The sequence below is a fragment of the Chaetodon auriga genome, chromosome 23 (genome assembly GCF_051107435.1).
Source record: "Chaetodon auriga isolate fChaAug3 chromosome 23, fChaAug3.hap1, whole genome shotgun sequence".
In the NCBI taxonomy this organism is placed as follows: domain Eukaryota; kingdom Metazoa; phylum Chordata; class Actinopteri; order Chaetodontiformes; family Chaetodontidae; genus Chaetodon; species Chaetodon auriga.
This window is the reverse complement of record NC_135096.1, coordinates 18,565,548-18,581,277: the sequence shown is the minus strand read 5'-3', so window position 1 is coordinate 18,581,277 and position 15,730 is coordinate 18,565,548. Positions and strand designations below refer to the sequence as shown.

The following is a 15,730-nucleotide window of genomic DNA, read 5'->3' as shown; positions in this document are numbered from 1 at the left end:
TAAAACACCTCTTTGAGTGTGAACTGCAGTAATCAGTGTTTTCTTGCGTCCAGGTGAAATCTGTCTTCAGCTCCCAGCTGAGTTGCCTCAGAGCCCCTCTCCACCAGAAACACATTACTGCAGTAACTTGTGAAATATAGTGAAGTGTGTGACGTTTGAGATCCTTCAGTGTGTAGCTGCCGAGGAGGTCCAGCCTGCAGACGACGAGGGACGGGATCACTGCCGTCCTGCTCTCCTGTTGGTGTTCAAGGCTCTGCGTGGTCCAGCTCCCCGGTACGTGTCTGAGCGACCCCCCATCAGGCCTCAGGTCTGCAGACAGTGGCCTCTGCTGTGCCCGGAGTCAGATCACATGCTGCTAAATGTGCTTTCAGCTCCTGTGGACTTTCTTTGCCTGATGAGCTGAGAGAACATCTGCACTGAAGGCCTTTCTGTCTCCTCAGGTCTCTGAGGGCTGTGAGCGACTGTGTGTGTGTGTGTGTGTGTGTGTGTGTGTGAGTGTCTGTGTGTGAGTGTCTGTGTGTGTGTGTGTGTATGTGTGTCTGTGTGTGTGTGTGTCTGTGTGTGTGTGTGTGTGTGTGTGTGTGTGTGAGTGTCTGTGTGTGAGTGTCTGTGTGTGTGTGAGTGTGTGTGTGAGTGTGTGTGTGTGTGTGTGTGTGTGTGTGTGTCTGTCTGTCTGTCTGTGTCTGTGTGTGTGTGTTGATATTCTCAGGATGCTGCCTCTGCTCTTTAAACGTGAGGCACGTTGAGTTTCTCTGAACTGACACGTGCTCCGTAAATAAAGCTGCTGTGGAACTTTTAATACAGTCAAACGCACATTTTGCTCGTTGCGAAAGGATTTCAATTTATTAGACAGAAAAAAACGTACGAATTGTTTTTATTTTCATCTTTTCAACAGACGATCTTTGACGTGCTTCAGCGTGAGCTACGGTGAGCTCAGGGACGTCACGTGAGGTTGGCAGTGTGAACAGGTGCATTGTGGGTAGCGGTCTCTGACGCTCTCCGCTATCTGCACACATCTAACGCCACTTTTCTGTACGTCACGGCTGAAATGCACGTCCACGTCGACGACAAATAAGTTTTTGATTCACAGACAAACGTGTTCCGCCCGCGGCCGTTCGCACGGACCGGAACATGGAGGCCGGAGAAGGTAAAGACTCGATCGGGCTCACGGCCAGAGGAGACGATGCTAATGCTAATGCTAATGCTAGTCCTACGGTTAGCTTCAGCTGCTAACACACAGGAGCGTATGTGCAGCGTCATTCATTCAGCCACCGAAACGTCCGTCAGCGCCGAGAAATGAGCCGTACAGCAAGCGAAAGGCTGGTTTATCAAACTATGAGGCGTAGCAGGGAATGTTGGTCTGCTCCACCCTGAAAACTCACGGGTGAAGATGTCAGAGCAGTCCATGTCAGCATCAGTGAGGCTGGAGGCCACTGAGGATGACACCCGGCAAAAGACATCTGAGACGATCTGATCATCATGATGAAATCATAATGATGATCGTAATGCTTTCATTACACATCGATTAATCACTGAACCATTTTCAGAAACTAAAGGACATTTTTGACAACTGATCGCTTAACCGAGACAATAATCCACAGATTAATTAACAGTGAAAGTAAGTGTTAGTTGCAGCCCTCAATAGAGCAATCAGGATGATTTCAGTCACACAGGAATGGCAAAAGAAATGAAAAGCTCCAGTCTGCAAAATGTAAATAAACTGAGCTGGTGGTGGAGGACACTGCGTTAACATCAGCCGCTTGTGTTGGGACACGCACATAACCAGCTCTGTACAGGTGGTGTGGTGGCACAGGAAGCAACAAGGCTGCTGGGAAATGTAGTCTTCACGTTTGTGTAAGGAAGCCCAGTTTGATGCTCTGCTCCTGTCTGCCAGGTGTCAGCAGTGCCACGCCCACAGAGGAGATGAATGGAGCTGGAAACTTGATGGATTTCCTGGACGAGCCGTTTCCGGACGTGGGCACGTATGAAGACTTCCACACCATCGACTGGCTGAGGGAGAAGTCCAGAGACACAGACCGCCACCGCAAGGTTTGACCAGGTTTTCTGAACGTGCAGGTACACTGTTCATCAACATACACATACGAACACAAGCTGGGTCTCTGAGACTGTTGGCAGCAAAATGAACCTTTGGCTTCAGTGTGTCTGGGAAGCTCAGTTTAGCCCCTGCGTTTGATTCTTATGAATGAATGAATCACGTTCTTTTCTCCTTGTTTGCCTCCAGATCACCAGTAAGAGTAAAGAGTCCATCTGGGAGCTGATTAAGAGCCTGCTGGACGCCTGGTCGGGATGGGTGGTGATGCTGCTCATCGGGCTCCTCTCAGGTCAGTCTAGAGGGAAGACGACAAACGTTAGAGCGTGAGACAGACAGGCTGGTCAGCTCTCGTTGAATGGCTCGAGGTGTTCTCTGCAGGGACGCTGGCCGGCGTGATCGACCTGGCGGTGGACTGGATGACGGACCTGAAGGAGGGCGTGTGTCTGTCGGCCTTCTGGTACAGTCACGAGCAGTGCTGCTGGACGTCCAACGAGACGACCTTCGACGACCGAGACAAGTGTCCGCAGTGGCAGAAGTGGGCGGAGCTGATGACCGGCCACGCTGAGGTCAGACCGGCTTTCGCCGAAAGTGAACCTCCTCAGAGGATGCTCAGGAGCTGAGCTCAGAGCGGCGCAGTCACCCGTCTATGATAGAAGGAAGTTTATGTGTTTTTCTTCTTTCAGGGCGCCGGAGCGTACGTGTTGAACTACTTCCTGTATGTCCTGTGGGCCCTGCTTTTTTCCTTCCTGGCGGTGTCTCTGGTACGAGTGTTCGCCCCGTACGCCTGCGGTTCAGGAATCCCAGAGGTGAGCGAAACACTGACCGCTTGGCGCCTGATACCAAGACCACGCATGGAGATGAGAGACGCTCGATGCAGCGCGACCAGATACTCACAGGTGTCTTTATTTGTGGCTTTTTGCAGATCAAGACAATCCTCAGCGGCTTCATCATCCGGGGCTACCTGGGGAAATGGACTCTGCTGATCAAGACCGTCACCCTGGTCCTGGCCGTGTCGTCGGGTCTCAGCCTGGGGAAGGAGGGCCCTCTGGTCCACGTGGCCTGCTGCTGCGGAAACCTCTTCTGCAGCCTTTTCTCCAAGTACAGCAAGAACGAGGGCAAGCGCCGAGAGGTACGCTGCTGGTGGTGCGTGTCAGCTGTTTGTCAAAGGTGGACCGGAGAGATAAAACACCAGAAGAAGAAGGAGAAGGCGTAACAGCAGAAGCTTTAAATGCATTCAGACCTGTCCTGATTTGTCACCGTATAACAAGCGTTTGGTACCAACATGACGGTCACAAATTGTGAATATTCTGAAACATGCTGAGTGCTTGTTGCTGTGTCACTACTGACAGATTCTCTGTCGCTCACTCTGACCTCTGACCTCTGACCTCCAGGTGCTGTCGGCTGCAGCGGCCGCCGGAGTGTCGGTGGCCTTCGGAGCGCCCATCGGAGGAGTTCTGTTCAGCCTGGAAGAGGTTCGTTAAAGTCCCGCTCACACGAGTTCACCTGCTGCTGGTCTTCAGCCACACGCTTCAAGGACAGCGGAGGATTCAGAGAGATTTGAATCGTGTTCATGGTTCTGTGTGCAGCAGTGAATAATCACCTGACAATGACAGCAGCTGTGTTTCCGTGAGCTTTCTGTCTGCAGTGTCCACTGCTGAAGAAGAGGAAGCGTCCCTCTGTCTTCACCTCCTCCAGCACGTCCCTCCTTTGGTTTCTCCTCTGTCATTCTCTCAGCTGTGTTTGTCTTTGGAGACGTGATTCCCTCGAGGACAGTCTGTCTGTTTTTGTTCGTCCTGCTGAACCTCTCAGCGGCGCCGTCTTCGTGTTTTCTTTCTCTTTTCTTGTTCGTGTTGTTTTTTTGCTTTGTGTTTCGTTTGTCTTCCTCGTCCTGATGATCACGTGTCCTTTGTCTCTCCTGCAGGTCAGTTACTACTTCCCTCTGAAGACTCTGTGGCGTTCGTTCTTCGCCGCCCTGGTCGCCGCCTTCACGCTGCGCTCCATCAACCCGTTTGGCAACAGCCGCCTGGTTCTGTTCTACGTGGAGTACCACACGCCGTGGTACATGGCCGAGCTCGTCCCCTTCATCCTGCTGGGCGTGTTCGGCGGCCTCTGGGGGACCCTCTTTATCCGGGCCAACATCGCCTGGTGTCGGCGGAGGAAGACCACCCAGCTGGGGAAGTACCCGGTCCTGGAGGTCATCGCTGTGACGGGCATCACCGCCGTGCTGGCGTACCCCAACCCGTACACCCGCCGCAGCACCAGCGAGCTCATCTCCGAGCTCTTCAACGACTGCGGCGCGCTGGAGTCGTCGCAGCTCTGCGATTACATCAATAACCCCAACATGAGTCGGCCGGTGGACGACATCCCCGACCGGCCGGCGGGGCCCGGGGTCTACAACGCTCTGTGGCAGCTCGCCCTCGCGCTCGTCTTCAAGATCGTCATCACCATCTTCACCTTCGGCATGAAGGTCAGTACGTGGAAGACGATGAAGAGAAGCTTAGCTTTGTCAGAATGTCTGATTGTGTACTGAGCTGTCTGTCCTTTCAACGTCAGCTTCAGTGGAACGCCGATTCTTCGCCGTCTTTGAAATCCAGACTCAAAGAGCCACCTGTCCAGTTTCACCTGTTCACATGCTTTCTGCAACGATTCTGCTTCCTGTCCAGATCCCGTCAGGTCTCTTCATCCCCAGCATGGCGGTCGGAGCCATCGCGGGACGGATCGTCGGGATCGCCGTGGAGCAGATGGCGTACCACCACCATGACTGGATCATCTTTAAGAACTGGTGCCGGCCCGGCGCGGACTGCGTCACGCCTGGACTGTACGCCATGGTGGGAGCCGCCGCCTGCCTGGGTGAGCAGACGCTTTATGTCATCTTTACTTTTCTGAGCACGATGAGCATTTCTGAGAGAGGCCGCCGCCGCCGCCGCCGCCGCCGCCGCCGCCCTGTGAGGAGGACCTGTCACTTCATTTCAAAGTCTAATGAATTCAGTTGAAGTATCAGTTGATGATCAGTGTCGTTTCAATGTAGATTTAATAAACTGATTCATGCATTTTAATCAGTTTGTCAGCACTGGAAGATGATTGAGCTCAGGTTAAATGTTGTAAAACGGTCGGGTCTGATTGGCTGTTCGTGCTTGGTAAACGGTTCCCAGCTCTGCGTCCTGACCGTACTCTGCTGTAGTAAAGCATCTGTGATTGCGTCCCTTCAGGCGGGGTCACCAGGATGACCGTCTCCCTGGTGGTCATCATGTTCGAGCTCACCGGCGGTTTGGAGTACATCGTCCCCCTGATGGCCGCCGCCGTCACCAGCAAGTGGGTGGCGGACGCCTTCGGGAAGGAGGGCATCTACGAGTCGCACATCCAGCTCAACGGCTACCCCTACCTGGACGTCAGGGACGAGTTCACCCACCGCACGCTGGCCACCGACGTGATGCGGCCCCGCAGGAACGACCCCCCTCTGGCCGTCCTCACCCAGGACACCACCACGGTGGAGGACGTGGAGACGCTGATCAAAGACACCGATTACAACGGCTTCCCGGTGGTCGTGTCCAGAGAGTCGGAGAGGCTCATCGGCTTCGTTCAGCGCCGGGACCTCACGCTCGCCATCAGTAAGTTGGTACAACCAGTTCAGGAGTTCCTTTCCCAGAAAGGTTCGTCTGAAATGAAACCATCAACTTGAGCTGCCTGAAGCTTATCTCACTTCCTGTTTTAGGTGGCTAACATTAGCAGGACAGCTAATCATTAGCTTACATGGATGTTGGCAGATCGCAGCGAACTCTGTGAATTAAATGTTTAATAGGATCAAAGCAGAGTTGTGGATAAACGGTGGGAAGACGTGACTGAGACGGTGTGTTTCACGCTGATCTGTGGGATGAAATGACTGGTGAATGTTTGACAGACTTGTGTCCGTCCGCAGAGAACGCCCGTCAGAAGCAGGACGGCGTGGTGAGCAGCTCGGTGGTCTACTTCACCGAGGACGCGCCGCAGCTGCCGGCCAGCAACCCGCAGCCGCTGAAGCTGCGACGCGTCCTGAACCTCAGCCCCTTCACCGTCACCGACCACACGCCCATGGAGACGGTGGTGGACATCTTCCGAAAGCTGGGCCTCCGCCAGTGTCTGGTCACCCGCAGCGGGTAAGAACAGGACGCACGCCGATGCGGCTTCACGAGCCTGTTTGTCAGTTATTTCCCAATAATCTGTCATGTCAACGTTTCAGTGTTAACGTGTCCCTCTGCGTCCAATCAGGCGTCTCCTGGGCATCATCACCAAGAAGGACGTTCTGCGGCACATGGCTCAGATGATGAACCAGGATCCAGAGTCCATCATGTTCAACTGAGAAGAGGCTGCAGTGTAAATACGGAGAAACTGGTGCGACTCTCCTGCCCCCCGGCCCGCCACCCCCCCCCCCCCTCCCCCGACTGGCAAGCCCCAACCCTGTAACGACTTTTTAACGTTTCCAACGCGCTGAAGTGAGTCGAGAGCTTCTTTTCTTTACCGCCATCGTCTGAAGACACGTGCCGTCACATGCTGCCAACAAAGCTGAACCTTTCATCTGCCAAACATGAAGCAGCGCTGTCACTGAACAGGAAGCTGAGCTCGGAGGAGACTCTGCAGAGGCCCACAGGCCTGAAAATCGATTCGAGTGATCTGACAGCGACGAAGATGATGCGAGGAGGAGCGTGTTTTTATTAGCTGAGGGACGACTCGGTTGAATTATTTGTAGCAGGAAAACGTACAGTCCCTCATCACAGCTGAGATTAAAGGAAGCCAACTCCAAACCTGCTCTCCGGATGGAAAGCTGTGAAGAAACGGGGCCGCGGGTGAGACCGACCAGGCTCCAAACCATCGTCTGTCACTTCATGTCAGTCTGACGTCTGCGTTTTCGCTGAGGATGTGTGGCTGCCACGTTCACATCAAAGCTGCCTGTAATAATGTAGAGTTTGGACGTGGACGTGTCTCGCAGCGCGGCCTGCGAGCGATCTCCGCCTTGAGCGGTTTCTCTGTCGGGTTTGGGTCGAGGGAACTTTGGGTACGATGAGCTGCTGTCGTCCTGCGGCTGTGCTGAAGCTGAACGCTCCTTCACGAAGGACAAACGAGTCCATCCGGCAGCTGCAGGATGTAAATGAAGGAAAATAAGACAGAAGCCTTGCTAACGTTTCCCCGCCGGTGTGGAGAAGGATCCCGTTAACAGACCTGCTCATGTAAAAATATCAAGATTGCACAAAAAGTTGGTCGTTATTTATTCAGATTTTACCTCGTCGGTCATTTCCTGTGTCGTGCTTTTTGTTGTAGAGAAAAATAAGCTGCTAACAGTTGAGGAAAACTGGAAGTTAAGAATTGAAACACTCCACGTGGAGGAGGGTTAGGGTGATGTGATGGACCTGTTTAAACGCGGCGACGCGTTGAGAGACGAGCTGTACATACTGAAGATTAATGTGAGCGTTTTTTATTTAATTTAATCTTTGTCTGAAACACACTAATGTTTTTTATTGCAAACTCTAAATATTTATCAGATGCATTAATCGTACAGAAAACAGACATTTGCACTTTTTTGCTGAACTTGTTCATGAAGTGATGAAAAATAAACGTTTCAGCTGGTGAAGAAACGCCGTTGGTGTGTGTCTTCCTTCTGAGCGGACGATGGTGCATTCAATGAGCAAACGGTTTAAAAGACCCCGAAAATCACAGCGAACGAATCCGATCCCAAACAGATCTTTATTGACAGTCCACAGCACCAACAGGAAGTACAAAGTCATTAAAGGAAGTCCAGTTTTTCACCGTGTCTTTAATGTCTGGTCTGAAATGAACGTCTAAAAAACCACATTTTAAGAGTGAGACAGTTTTTAAAAGTGCTGAAACATTTGGCTCCAGCAGAGGGAGCTGTTTCCAGTCCAGCTGCATCAAGCTACCAATCAGTGGTGAATATTTTGTGTAAAAACACGGCAGCAGGTCCAGTGTGCGACTACTGTTAACAGATGCTACAACTTCCTCTAACACGCCGCTGCTGAACGTCAGGCTCCTAAAAACATCTGAAGACTGCTCTGAGGATTCGCCTCCTCCTCCTCCTCCTCCTCCTCCTCCTCCTCCTCATGCTTTGGCCTCCTCCTTGCTGGCTCTCTCCATATCGGAGTAATACTCCAGAGCCCGTCGCACCGGCTCCAGGATGTGTTGCTGCAGGACAACAGCGCAGCGTTAGCGTCCAGCGTCTTCCAGGCCTCATTTCTAAAATCTAAATATGAGCCCTGAGCGCCGTCACAGAGACTGGAAGCACTCTGGTGTTATCCAGCAGTGGTTTGTGGACAGCAGTCTGTCCTGAAAGCGGCGGCGGCGGCGGCGGCACTTACCTCCAGGCAGGGAAACAGCTTGGTGAGCTCGGTGAAGAGCGGCAGGAGGACGAATCGGATGAAGCTGGTCTGAGAGGACGGTTTGGACACTTTGTCTCTGTCCATGAAGGGCGTCACCGGAAGTCCTTTGAGCTTCTCTGTGTCGCTCTGCACAGAACCAGAACAAAGGCAGACTCGTCCATCCGGGCTTTTATGAAATGACTTGAAAAATGTGTTTGACAAAAGTCTTTGAAGGGCGAGATTTCACTCGAGGGACAAAGTGTAAAAGAGAAAAGGGTTCAGCGTTAAAGAAGAAGATCATCATCTGTGCAGATGCTCAAAGATGAGATGATTAACGTTTGCTCGTCGTTTCTGGAACTTCACGACGCCTCGCCGTCACGCGGCTTCTCGTCACTTCCTGTATGGATGAGTAAAGTGAGGGTGAAAACCTGGTTGAAGAACTCCTGCAGCAGACAGTCCAGCCACGGCTCGGCCACGGCCATCGGCCTCGCCTCGTTGGAGATGTCGCTCACCTTCACCATGATCTTCATCAGCTGGAAGCAGAGTGAGAGTCGGCGGTGAGTCACTTTGTGTGGTGTGATTTTAGTGAAATGCTTCTGATTAATCACCTGTTTTCTTTTTCCAGACCCTCTAAAGTTCATCTGGTTAACCTTATTTGTGTTCAGTTTCAGACTTCTAACTGATGAAGCACCATTTGTTTGAAAAGTCTGCTCCCCCTGCTGGTCGTAATCAAAACTGAGAACGAACTCGTCTAAAGGTCGTCGTGAGGCGAGCTGTCAGTGTATTTCCTCACCACCTCCTTGTGCTCGTTGTTGGTGAAGTCGAACACCGGCTGCGTGACTTTGAACTTGTTGAGAATCTCGTTGTGTCTCGCCATGTCGGTGGCCAGGATACACCTGAAAGAAGTTTGGGAGTTTTTCAACAAGCACAACGTCAACGCGGACGAGACGAAGGAGGAGTCGGCCCAAGTCTCACTTGATCATTCCTCCTCGGATGTGTTTGTACTGCTCGCAGCTCAGGTTTCTCAGGATGTTGCATTCAGGCTGCAAAGAGAAAGTGAGTTCAAACGTGAACGTGTTTCAGACGTCTGCAGCGTGAATATTTCAGGGACTGGAGCTGATTCAAACACGTTCACACATGCAGTCTATTCTGAATCCCCCAACGCAGCGCGATGTTGTACCTTGGACAGGATGCTGAAGGCCACGGCGCAGTGGTGGTTCTCCAGCGGGGAAATGTCGTTGTAGCGAAGAGCTAAGTCGGTCTGCGCGTTGATCTGTGCGGCGATCACAAAGAACACAGAGGTTAACGACGGACGGACGGCTCGAGGAGAACAGGAGAACCCAAACAGAAGGAGGCGACCTGGTAGACGTTGTTGTAGCCGGGGTGGTCGAGGTCGTGGCACAGAGCCGAGGTCAACATGATCAGCAGGTCCATTCGGGACAATTTACTCCTGAGCTCTGTCAGCCAGATCAGCCCGTACATCTGTGGAGCAGACACCAGCGAAACCAGTGAAACCAGTGACACCAGCAACACAGCGACACCAGCGAAACCAGTCACACCAGCGACACCAGCAACACAGCGACACGAGCGAAACCAGTCACACCAGTGACACCAGCAACACAGCGACACCAGCGAAACCAGTCACACCAGCGACACCAGCAACACAGCGACACGAGCGAAACCAGTCACACCAGCGACACCAGCAACACAGCGACACCAGCGAAACCAGTCACACCAGCGACACCAGCAACACAGCGAAACCAGTCACACCAGTCACACCAGCGACACCAGCAACACAGCGACGCCAGTGAAACCAGTCACACCAGTGACACCAGCAACACAGCAACGCCAGTGAAACCAGCGACGCCAGTGAAACCAGTGACACCAGCGACACCAGCAACACAGCGACGCCAGTGAAACCAGTCACACCAGCGACACCAGCAACACAGCGACACCAGCGAAACCAGTCACACCAGTGACACCAGTGACACCAGCGACACAGCGACGCCAGTGAAACCAGCGACACCAGCGACACCAGCAACACAGCGACGCCAGTGAAACCAGTGACACCAGTGACACCAGCGACACCAGCAAACAGCTGGATTGATCAGCACATGGACACAGACGAGGGCACCGCCTGTATGTTGGCAGATATGCAGAAAAGGTTGCAGATCATAAATGTTTCATAGGAAATAATTTGATCCTGAATGTGTTTTCATGGAAAATGTTTCCAATGCGACACAAGTTTTTGTATTTTCAGTGGTAGAAGAACTCAGACACCTGCAAATAAAGTAGAAGTAGAAACCCTTCACCTCTAAACGAGGACACGTCTTGGTTTCTAAATCACAGAGACGAACTGTTGTGAAAGTGTCAGCAGTAAAAGTGCCGATTGGGCCGAATCGTCGACTTCATGCTGATGCTGTAACGCTGAATTTGATGGAGGTGGAGCTCATTCTAACAGCTGTATGTGCTCTTACTGAAAACACACTTCACACTTTAAACACACTTCACTATATTTTTGTGCTGTTTGTGTTTTCAGAGTTACAGCAGCTCCAGTCAATCTGTGTGATGGTTGTGTTCTGTTTTTTCCTTCTTGAAGCTGATAAACGGATTCTTTGAAGCTGCTCTGCGTCTCCTCCTCGGACGTTCGGTTTCTGGCTCGCTGTCGGCCGCCTCGCTGCGACGGATCAAGTCAAACTCCTGTTCGTACCATCTGAGTGACGCAGAAGCAGTGCCTGAAGTTGTGGAAGGGGATGCTGTTGTAGTGGCAGTAGACCTCAAACAGGAAGTTCTGCAGGACGTCCAGCTCGATGTGGAACGCCGTCAGGAAGTCCAGGTCGGTGAACATCACCTGGAGGAGCACCAGCATCTCCGCCTCCTCCCACTGCCTGGAAACAGACGCCACGCACAGGTGAGAGCAGCCGGAGAGAGATTCAGTCAACCAGCTCAGAGCGCCGTCTCCGTCTGCTGTCTGGAAAACGTGTTTGTACTCACCAGTTGTCGAAAATGGGAGTTTTCAGATGCTCCCTCACGTCCTCGGTCACCTGCAGTGAGCTACGGCAACACAGAAAAGACACAAATGTGCTCTCCACTTGCTCACTGTTGGTTCTGGATCACTGTCCTGACTACATTTCCGTCCTCAGACCTCGATCGGGGACCTGGTAAAGGTCTGAGGACCACAGCCGCTGCCCTTCATCAATAAATGATCTGTTAGCTGAAGGTTGGATTCTTCATACGTTCACATCAGCTGGACACTCAACATCAAGCAAACGGTAGAAATCAAAGTGTTAACATCTCATTTCTGGCTGAGAGGTAACACCAGCGGTGAAACCAGGCGTCGAGGTCACCTCATGTTCAGGAACTTCCTGCGGACTTGTTGGCGCTCCTCCTCCACGCTCAGCTGAGGCGTTTGGGGTTTTGGGGAGAACTTGGCGAGCTGCTGATCGCTGTGGTCCTTGAACAGACCCATCCAGCTCAGGTGCTCCACACTCTGACAGAAAAGAGAACTTTATGGTTACTGATGAAGGCTTTTCATGTGTGCATTCAGGTTTAATTAAGCAGCCCGTCCCTTAATCCTGAACACTGGTTCATGAACAAATGAACAAACTGCTGCTGGACGCTGTGACGAACCTCCAGCTTCCTCTTGAAAGACTCCACTTGGCTCTTCAGCTCATAGATGACGTCCGGAGTCTTTCCCACGTCTCCGCTGACTTTGCTCTCCAGATGATGCAGCCTGAAGACGGAGACAGGAAACGGCGGTGAGTCCTTCTCGCCCAGACGTGTCAACAAATGGCCTCCAGGGGGCGCACTCACCTGTTCTCCATGCTGTCCAGCTCTGTTAGCATCCCCACACCTGCAAGAGGACAAAAAACATCACATCACAGTAGGATTGACCCTTCAAAACGCTCGTTTCAGGACGGGACTCTGTTCGTCTGAGCTGCAGGTGAGGCAGGAAGTTTCCTCAACGTGCAGACGCCGTTCCCACAACACTTTTAGGATCAGTTGCTGTTCAATTCAAGGAGCTGACGAGGCCTCAGCTTGTGAAAACATCACAAGAAAAAGCACAAACGTCAGACAAATAGATTCCCTCCACCCTTCAGTCACCTTTGACCAATCAGATTCATTGTGGGATTCCGACTCGCGGGTGGGAACGACTGTCCGTCAGTACCTCGGGCTTGTTTTGCAGGGATTTTAGAAACACTCAGGACTCAGTGTGCTGCTCACTCTTTAGGTCTGACGCCACCACCTCCAGACGGTAGCACGAGTCCTCGCTGTTGGCCTCCAGCTGGGGGGAGATGTTCAGCAGGCTGCCGTTCGTGTTGTACATCTTCAGGATGTGGTGAGGCCCCGCCTCCGCCGCCGCCCGGAACAGATCTGTAAGACGAAGAGGTTTCAGGAGGGTTCGGGGCTGTGACGCAGTTTCAGGATATCAGGTTGACTGTGTGGCAGCGACGAGCTTCCTGTTTGGAGCGCTGCCACGTTTTCCAAGGTCAAGGGCCCAGCTGTCACCTTCATCACTGCCTCACGATGACGAGGGCAAAGAGGACAAAGCCCTTTAACATGAGGACCTGTCAAAGCCACATGGAGGTCCAGCCCTCGCACAGGGGCCACAGGGACATGCATGACCGTGAACTGACCCCACGCTGCTCACACAACTCCTTCTTAACCCCTTCATGTGTGATTGAGCTGAATGTTTAAGCTGTCGTCGTCACATCGTTCTGCTCTCTAACATCATGGTTACGTCTCCAGAGTCAGCAGGTGGGACACACCACACGCCGTCTCTCTTACCTTTGACGTCTGCAGCAGAGCAGTCGGCTCCAAACTCCGCCTGCTCCAGCCTCCCGTTGACCATGAAATGAATGATTTTTGTTGTCATCCCAGAGCCAGGTGGGACATGACCTGCTGCACAAAACAAAATGAGTCCTCCTGACACTGACACCTCTGATCCGTGAGGGCCCACCTGCAGCTGACAGAGAGCCCTCCCTCTCATCCACACGCCTCCTCCCCTCCTGCGCCTGCAGGGCCGGCTGTGCTTGCACAGCACTGCCGGCAGGTGTCGCCGTTCTGCGGCGTCTATCACTGCAGACTCTACGGCGTCTGCCAAGGGACATGTCATGATATACGATGGTAAATAATCATTGTGTCGTCTTTAATTACAATGAATGAGCTGTGAGCAGTCAGCCGACGGCTTCAGGCTTCAAACGGCTTGAGGATTAAATGCCAAGTAGTTTAAAGTACCACAAGGCGACTGAGTCACCGCTGGGCTGTGATGTGAAGTAACGGGAGTTTGTGGCCGGAGGCAGGTTCGCCACTTCTGACTTTTTTCTGGGAACGACTCGGTCCATCCGGTGAGTGACTGTCTAACCGGTCACTGAATTAATAATCCATTAATTAACCCGCTAAAAACCGGAGACTAACTGTAGAGCTAACGGTGCTCCGGGTAACTTAACCTAACTTAGCGAGCTTAGCTAACACTAGCTTATCTGTGTTTATGGGTAAAGCGCTTGCTAGTAGCGAGCTAGTGTGCTAGCAGCGGAAGCTAACAGCTACATACACTGTTTTGACGTTTAACGGTCACCTGCAGAGCGCAGCGCCGCTCCGCTCACTCATCGGCCCGTTAGCTAAACTTTAAGCAGCAGTACACATTTATTTCTGCGTGAGGAGTTAGCAACTGGATGTCTAGCAAATGTGCACCATAAATAGAACCGTTAACTCTGCGTGTAGGCGTGCCGGTTTGCAAACTTCGCCTAATTATCGCTCTTTGAATTTCCAGGAGAATGAAGCGCTCTGTTCAACGCGGCTCTCCACAGCCTGATGTCACGGTGCTCGCTTCGGCTCATTCGCCAACGTTAGCTGCCTCCTAATCAGAATAACTGGCGTAACTGTAAGGGCTTTGGTGGACTAAACGTGAGGGGGAAGGCCAGCTGGAAGCCGGCTTGTGCCTTGAATTCCTGCCCCGGGCTGCAGCCATGGAGGAGGAGGCGAGCATGGAGTATTTGCTGGAGCAGGTGATGCAGAAGGACCTGGGGAAGAGGCTCCAGGTGGGCCAGGAGATCATAGAACTCATCCTGGACGAGGAGAAGTCCCCCGAGCTGGAGCAGGACCAGACCATGCTGGACCGGGTGGTGGACGCGGTGGCCAGCTCCTGGGTCAACTCCAGCAACTTCAAGGTGAGCCCGGTTTGATGGCTGGGAGGGGAAACACCTGTAGGGTGGGAAAGGTGGTGTCACAAATACTGTTTTAATGCTTCTTTCAAAGGACACGTGGTTTTTGTGCAGAATATCAAATGTGTCGTGCTTTTTACCACCATCACCACATGAATCTGGTTATATCTTGTTATTGTGGCTCTCCCAGCGTTAAATCAGCATTTGTGCAGCGTTTGGTTGAGGCTCAGTCTTCAGGCTGCTGCATCCACTCAGGATGAGAGGATTCACGGCAGGACGAGCTTTAGACCAGCCTGTCTCAGGGACACGGTGTCCTCAGGGAGAGCTTCGTCCACACAGAGGTCGTCCTCGCCCGCCGTCGACGGGGCTGGGAGATGGAGGAATTGTGCTGCAGGATTTGCATGTCGTCCATTAATGTTAGCATGCAGTTTATGCAGATGTGAGGCCACTGCGCGTTAATCAGTACATGGAGGTCCATTTAGTGCCTGGAGCTTTTGAACATATGACATGATCTTCCTCAGCAGTTTCCAAGATTAAGAATGAACTTTCAGTCTCAACTTTTGAGCCAGCAAGCGCCAAGAAGTCGAAACTGCTCAGATAAAAATGGAAGTTTGATGCTGTCGAAAGCTCCAGGACAGCGACTGAGGGGAGCTTGTGTTCACGTTGTTTTGTCCTCTCCTGAACTTCAAGTCAGTATTTGTTTGAAGACTTTAAGCTGAGATGCATGAAGAGTAGGCGGCTCTAAAATGCCAGATTTGTCTCTGGAGTTTGGCGTGACACTCCGTTTTCACGCACAAAGAATGAAGCAGTCGCACATACCGATGCAGCCAATCATATCGCTGCTTCCTGCACAGCGTCCTCCTGTAATGAGGACGAGGCTCCCAGGCGAGTGTGGCGGCGGCTGCGAGCTTAATTTACCGCCACCATTAGCCCAGTTTCCTTCCCTGTGTGGCCGAGCCAGCAGAGGTGTCGTGTGTGTGTGTGTGTGTGTGTGTGTGTGTGGGTGAAAGACGGAGGGGAGCTGCTTCCTGTGCTGTCGGTTTAGTGGCTCTTGTTAACTGATCGTGGATCAGTGAGCAGACTGGTCGGTCGACACAGACATCTTAATGGCAGCGATGGTCAAAGTCAGCATTCACACCTGTTTATTCAGCTGTAGGGATGAAATTAAC

The 15,730-nt window shown here is 52.3% G+C and overlaps 3 protein-coding genes across 22 annotated transcripts in view; 2 read left to right on the top strand and 1 right to left on the bottom strand.

Annotated features, from left to right (window-relative positions):
• The first annotated feature begins 155 nt into the window (after nucleotides 1–155).
• Nucleotides 156–7,663, top strand: clcn4 (chloride channel, voltage-sensitive 4). 2 transcript variants are annotated; one of them, XM_076723327.1, is made up of 12 exons: nucleotides 156–273; nucleotides 1,895–2,049; nucleotides 2,243–2,342; nucleotides 2,432–2,619; nucleotides 2,737–2,859; nucleotides 2,976–3,182; nucleotides 3,445–3,525; nucleotides 3,975–4,520; nucleotides 4,717–4,903; nucleotides 5,263–5,661; nucleotides 5,970–6,186; nucleotides 6,299–7,663. In XM_076723327.1, the coding sequence occupies exons 2-12, from the start codon at nucleotides 1,924–1,926 to the stop codon at nucleotides 6,387–6,389; spliced, it is 2,265 nt and encodes a 754-aa protein (XP_076579442.1). In that variant the 5' UTR covers nucleotides 156–273; nucleotides 1,895–1,923; the 3' UTR covers nucleotides 6,390–7,663. The 2 variants fall into 2 exon arrangements, with proteins under 2 accessions (XP_076579442.1, XP_076579441.1); XM_076723326.1 differs by lacking the exon at nucleotides 156–273 and adding an exon at nucleotides 801–1,147.
• A 27-nt stretch (nucleotides 7,664–7,690) lies between these two features.
• LOC143315830 (high affinity cGMP-specific 3',5'-cyclic phosphodiesterase 9A-like) lies at nucleotides 7,691–13,513 on the bottom strand. Of its 2 annotated transcripts, XM_076723334.1 has the most exons (14): nucleotides 13,186–13,513; nucleotides 12,622–12,771; nucleotides 12,211–12,250; nucleotides 12,028–12,130; nucleotides 11,745–11,887; nucleotides 11,392–11,451; nucleotides 11,108–11,285; nucleotides 9,757–9,879; nucleotides 9,578–9,670; nucleotides 9,373–9,440; nucleotides 9,191–9,293; nucleotides 8,826–8,930; nucleotides 8,398–8,544; nucleotides 7,691–8,224 (listed from the first exon to the last, which is right to left on the bottom strand). In XM_076723334.1, exons 1-14 carry the CDS (start codon nucleotides 13,511–13,513, stop codon nucleotides 8,141–8,143), a joined length of 1,725 nt encoding a protein of 574 aa, XP_076579449.1. In that variant the 3' UTR covers nucleotides 7,691–8,140. The 2 variants fall into 2 exon arrangements, with proteins under 2 accessions (XP_076579449.1, XP_076579450.1); XM_076723335.1 differs by lacking the exon at nucleotides 7,691–8,224 and having other exon boundaries at nucleotides 8,407–8,794; nucleotides 8,910–8,930.
• An 853-nt stretch (nucleotides 13,514–14,366) lies between these two features.
• The window catches only part of LOC143315806 (CLIP-associating protein 1-B-like), a 30,382-nt gene continuing 29,018 nt past the window's right edge, over nucleotides 14,367–15,730 (top strand). For all 18 annotated transcript variants that reach the window (XM_076723266.1, XM_076723259.1, XM_076723264.1 and 15 more), the window contains exon 1: nucleotides 14,367–14,567. In XM_076723266.1, coding sequence (XP_076579381.1) covers nucleotides 14,367–14,567 — 201 coding nt within the window. The remainder of the gene's footprint in view (nucleotides 14,568–15,730) is intronic.

Coding starts and splice junctions, on each gene's coding strand:
- clcn4 (XM_076723326.1), top strand. Junction 2,050..2,242: donor ACACAGACCGCCACCGCAAG/GTTTGACCAGGT, acceptor GTTTGCCTCCAG/ATCACCAGTAAGAGTAAAGA. Junction 2,343..2,431: donor GCTCATCGGGCTCCTCTCAG/GTCAGTCTAGAG, acceptor TGTTCTCTGCAG/GGACGCTGGCCGGCGTGATC.
- LOC143315830 (XM_076723334.1), bottom strand. CDS start 13,513: ATGACATGTCCCTTGGCAGACGCCGTAGAGTCTGCAGTGATAGACGCC. Junction 12,772..13,185: donor CTCTGCTGCAGACGTCAAAG/GTAAGAGAGACG, acceptor TTCGTCTTACAG/ATCTGTTCCGGGCGGCGGCG. Junction 9,880..11,107: donor GCTTCTGCGTCACTCAGATG/GTACGAACAGGA, acceptor TCTGCTCCACAG/ATGTACGGGCTGATCTGGCT.